The 5,321-nt window shown below is 40.0% G+C and overlaps 1 protein-coding gene across 1 annotated transcript; it reads left to right on the top strand.

Moving 5' to 3' along the window:
- The first annotated feature begins 738 nt into the window (after window positions 1-738).
- LOC308123917 (C-type mannose receptor 2-like) lies at window positions 739-4,754 on the top strand. Its single transcript, XM_080486662.1, has 9 exons — window positions 739-854; window positions 1,016-1,058; window positions 1,290-1,457; window positions 2,019-2,243; window positions 2,461-2,560; window positions 2,659-2,894; window positions 3,232-3,489; window positions 3,921-4,000; window positions 4,127-4,754. The coding sequence occupies exons 1-9, from the start codon at window positions 852-854 to the stop codon at window positions 4,181-4,183; spliced, it is 1,170 nt and encodes a 389-aa protein (XP_080342788.1). The 5' UTR covers window positions 739-851; the 3' UTR covers window positions 4,184-4,754.
- Window positions 4,755-5,321: the final 567 nt, after the last annotated feature.

Here is a 5,321-nt window from a genome sequence, read left to right as displayed (position 1 = left end):
GTGCGGTACCGTGCAGTGGAAACGAGGCCTATGATGCCTCTTTACATGACTCAACAAAAAAGAGCTGGCTCGGTTACAGTTAGTCCAGAACTCAGCCGCCAGACTTCTGACCAGCACCAACAGGAGGGCCCATCCCCCCCCTGTGTTAAGATCTCTTCACTGGCTCCCTGTTGAGTCTCGTGTTCAATATAAAATCTTGGTGCTAACTTTTTGAGCCCTACATGGTCCAGCTCCTCCTTACATTGCTGACCTCATAAAGCCCTACAGCTCGACTCGGACCTCGAGATCGTCTGGGCAGAACCTAATAAAAGTTCCATGTACTTGTTTTAAAACCCGGGGAGACCCATCATTCAAAGCTGCCGCACCCCGACTTTGGAATGAACTCCCACTTGACCTGCGCTCCCTGGACTCAGCGGACATCTTTAAAAAGTGCCTAAAAACACATTTGTTTGCCAAAACATTCTAGTCTAATCGACCCACGCTGCCGACTGTCGACATTTGTTGTGTTTTTAAGATGTTTTTTTCTCTTATCTGTTTTTATTTGTTTTTACTGTGAAGCACTTTGTGACTCCATGTCTGTGAAAAGCGCTAAAGAAAAAAAATTTACTTACTTACTTACGTACTTACTTACGTACTTACTTATTTACATACTCTCAGGTGTGCAGCTCAGCTCCAGTGCAGGTGTTGTTGACTCCGCCCAGCACACAGACACATGAGGAAGAAGAAAAAACACAGAATATATAGCAGCAGAGCGACACTTTGTTCAGTCACAGCTGCTGAAAACTGATAGGAGCCAAACCAGCCTTTAGTCACTGTCGGTGTTCCCAAGAGCTCCGGAGGTTACAGAGACAATGGTGAGTCCAGTATATGTTAAAGGTTATTTTTAGATTAATATTAATTATTTTATGACACGTTTCCTAATGTTCCATATCAGATGTGGCATGTACATGAATAATGTGATCAGGAATTAAACTTTAAAATGAAAGAATACTTTTTTTTTTGCATCTTTTCAAAGGTTTACCTCATGGAGAGGGGACTGGTGCTTTTTGTTCTCACAGGTTGGTGCAATTTTAAAAAGGCAATTACATCTGTAGCTCATGTTTCTAAAGTGTTGCTGCACCTTGTTAGGATGACAAGGCCCCTGAGGAAGATTGGTGTGTTTCAGGAGAAAACAGGAAGCAAAGGGGATGGAAAGAAAAACATCCAAACAGGAAAATAGTGACAGATGAAGAGCAAATCAAACGGAGCATACTTTTGATTAATACATTGTATATTCTGTTTTGCTTTAGGAGTGATCACCAATGTAGGTTTTGGCCAAACTCACTACAACTTTGTAAATACTCCTCTGAGCTGGACAAACGCTCAGCGTGTGTGCAGGGATGACTACACTGATCTGGCCACTATTGAAAGTGCAGCTGACGTTGATGCAGTTGGAAACACAGCTTCGAGCGATACTGGTGAGTCCTGAATACTTGCACCGTATTTGACACACACTGTTGTGGCCAGTCTTTCGTCCCAAACATCTAAATTTAGAGTTGCACATTGAGGAGATTTTCGACTCGCAGAAAGTAAAAAACACTCGCAGAGAGATTTTCCAGGTTTCACAATAAAGATGCACTATTTATTTAAACAAACAAAAAATATTCTCTGTGGTTTACGTTCTTAAATAATACTAATACTTAACATAAATTCTAGTTTGTACAGGCTTGTGTGCCTGCGGTAGAAAAACCATCACTCCCTCCTCCTTCCACACTCACAGCTTTACCTCCTCCTGATTCTAAGGAGGAAGGCCTGACGAGGAGGAGGAGAGATCCACACATTTCTAATTATCAAAATAACTAAAAAACAAACAATAATAGGAAAACTTTAAATAGTATTTCTTATCATCACTTAAGTTTGCACCAATTTGACAAAGAACATTTATAGTCTCAAATGGCTCCAACACACACAGAATAATCCACAATGGCAAGTTTCAATTGTCTTGTTTTTGACCGAATCAACATTTTTTATTTGAGCAGGAAAAGCCTGGATTGGTCTTCATGATGACTTGCAAAACAGCTGGATGTGGTCCTTAAATGACAGCAGCTTCTATGGCGAGGGAGAGGCGACATATAGAAATTGGTTCAGTGGTCAGCCGAACAATTATGCTGGAAGAGAAAACTGTGGAGTACTTTGGAGTTCATTCAATGGCAAATGGGATGACGTGTCTTGCAGTTACAATCGTCAGTCTGTGTGCTTCAGTGGTGAGTTTTTTTGAAGAGTAACATTTTAAAAGCATTACTTTTCGACAAGAGCTTCCAGAAATGTCAATACTTCAGGCTGTGTGTAAATGTGTTGAATAAGTCACTGCCTTAGAATCTACTGTCAAATATTCAGCTTTTTCTTTTATTTTGATTCACAGCAAATAGTAGAAGAACTCATTCTTTGTTTATTCAAGAAAAAAAGTGTCTATATTTCCAGGTCCATGGAATGGAAAAGCAACCTTTGTTAGGATTGAAACATTAAGAAATTGGACAGAAGCTCAGAGGTTCTGCAGAGAGAACTATGTCGATCTGGCCAGGTACCGTATGAACTCACTAATTTGTTCATTCCATCCATGAATCTGTGAATTTGTTTTACATACAGTACGATGCAGATCTGCTACTCTTCCCTCCACAGCATACGAAACGAGCCCGAGCATGAAATGGTCAAGAGAGTTGCAGATGGTAAGGATGTGTGGATTGGTCTGTATCAGCGAAAAGTTTGGTCTGATGGGAGTGACTCTCTATATCGAAACTGGGAGAACAACCAGCCCGACACTCCAGGCCAGACGTGCGTCGCTACATCACTGGAGTCAGGACTGTGGTCAGATGAAGGCTGCTCCATCCAACGGCCTTTTGTCTGTTACACAGCAAGTAATATATATATTATTTTTACTACTTAATACTGCATGCTTGTGGCGTTGAGATCCCACAATAAGACTTATTCCATCCTTCTCAATTCTTATTGCAAAAACAGTGTTTTCATAAACTCCATTTACAAATATTTGAAAGAATCAGTGACTCATCTCTCGGCACGTCACTGGATTACAATGCAAATGTTTGAACGATTTACATAAACCTGCTATGCAACAATAGTTTATATGTATGTTGTGTTAAATCGGTGCTTCTATAAACACGAGATACAAACATGTTTGGTCATTCTGTTTCACTTCTGCCACTGATAGTAAGTAAGTTGTTCTGTGGTTCTCAGCTCCAGCTCATGTAGAGGACTTCAGGTCAACAGGACAAAATCAGACCAGTGTCACTCTGCAGTGGAACAAAGTGAACAACAACATCAGCTTCATCCTCCAGTTTAATGGTACCGAGACAAACATCAGAGCACCAGATGGAGACGGACCAGTAACTCACACAGTCTCATCTCTCTCTGCTGCAACTGAGTACACATTCACTGTCTTCTCTGTGTTTGGGAGCGTCAGAAGCGGCGGAGTCAGCATTAATGCAGTCACTGGTAAGACGTCTTGACTCGTGTCATCAAACAGATGAACGATAGAAAAACAAAATACTTTAGTGAAAAAACTGTTTTTTTGTTGTTTTTCTTCCCTCGTCCCTGAGTTATACAGTCAAGCAACACATGTTAAAGTTAAGTTACTGTTAAATGTACATACAGAATTTCTAAGTATAATGAATGCCGTCTTTCCGTTTACTTCATTCCATGTAAACCTGACTGCTTGACACTTCTTACAACAGAGGGACCCTGTAAGTATGCTTTTCTTTCTTTGTAATTGAGATTTTTCTTTTCCAGAATCTTTTCATCGGCTCCTGATCACAGGAATACCTCAAACCATACACCTACAAAGGGCAACCTCATGTGTTTTATCCAGGCACAATGTGAACGCGTTGGGTTTTGTTTTGTGAGCTTCTCTGTTTTTCTGTCAACAGATTATGTCTATAGGTTCAAAGTCAGTTTCAGTTCAAGTGGTGAACTATCACAACATGAAAAGGAGGCTCTTTTGGACCAGGTGGGACTAATATCAGTTAACATTCTAGTATTAACTATCATTTATCTTTCATTATTCTTTTGAAAAAAAATAAAAAATTTAATTCCTAATATGGACATATTTTCTGCGTGTGTTGTTGTTGTTCAGCTCATCGAGAAGTACGGCCTGCCACCCCAGTCTGTGAGGAATAAGTCTATTACTTGAAACTACTGGATCCAACTGGAGACGCACATGGAAGGATTTCAACCTTTTACATTCAAAGTCACTTTCCAGGGGAATTATATGATATATAATAAATGCATAGCATCACTTTGTGTAATTAATGTCACTGCAAGAGTGGCAGGGATGAGTTTTGATGAAGCTATTTCCACTTTTCTGTCATCGTTAAATCATTTCCATATTATTGCTCAGGGCTGTCCTCTCGTCCTGACTCTCTATATTGTTCACACAAGTTAAAAAAGGCGACATTATGCAGGGATGTTGTCTGTTTGTCTCGTGGATTCTTGGATTTGTGATTTTGCTTTGCCATTTTGATTTTGTTCTGTGGATTGTTGCACCGTTGCTTGGTGGTGGTGAAATTTGAGAAAGCTTCCTTGAAAGCGATTGACAAGCGTTTGAGCGTGATTATAGTGACATCTGCTGGGGGGTTTGTGTGTACTGCACGTGAAGGGAAGATTTGACCAGGGATCATAATTTCATGACTGTGACTGGTCTCATCCTTTCATCTTTCATTTCAGTTCTTGATTTAAAATAAATAAATAGTTGTTTTCCAACCAAACTTGTGTCACTGTAGTAAATCACATTGAAGATCTTTATTTTCTAAAGAATAACTTCGACAGTCTTTCACTCTGGCCGACACCTTTTCTCACTATACTACTCTGGCTATGTGAGAAAACCCACACATACACAGGGATAACTTGCAAACGGTGCACAGAGTCAGTGTGGAGGAATACTGCCAATGCTAATCCCCCAAAACAAACTTTTTTGTAGGTATCCTTTTTTTTTTTTTAAGCTTTTTATCTGTCAGTCATTCATTTGTTTTCCACCATCGAAGAAATGCAGCGTTACATCATTGCATGCCAAGGCCTGATTGCTTCATCAATAAAGAAATGACAGTATTTTCAACAGAAGTTACCAGTTTTGGGTGCTTTCAATTCGCACCACAAGTCCTTTTGTTGCCAGTCTAACTAAAGAAAGACACATGAGTCAGGTTTCTTAAAAATTGATTATCAAACTATATTGAAGTGCGGTAAGCAAGCAATATTCTCAATTTACAGAATTCTGGGTCCTGGTTCCTACTCTAAACCGAGCGACGTGAACTGCGAGCATGTCTGCCGATGCA

Source organism: Lipophrys pholis (assembly GCF_963383615.2).
Source record: "Lipophrys pholis genome assembly, chromosome: 18".
Classification (NCBI taxonomy): Eukaryota; Metazoa; Chordata; class Actinopteri; order Blenniiformes; family Blenniidae; genus Lipophrys; species Lipophrys pholis.
This window is presented reverse-complemented; position numbering and strand designations above follow the sequence as displayed.

What these genes read in the sequence shown, in the direction of transcription:
- LOC308123917 (XM_080486662.1), top strand. An exon ending in TTTTGTCTGTTACACAGCAA is followed by an intron (nt 2,895 to 3,231) that starts GTAATATATATA and finishes TGTGGTTCTCAG; the next exon opens with CTCCAGCTCATGTAGAGGAC. An exon ending in AGGAGGCTCTTTTGGACCAG is followed by an intron (nt 4,001 to 4,126) that starts GTGGGACTAATA and finishes GTTGTTGTTCAG; the next exon opens with CTCATCGAGAAGTACGGCCT.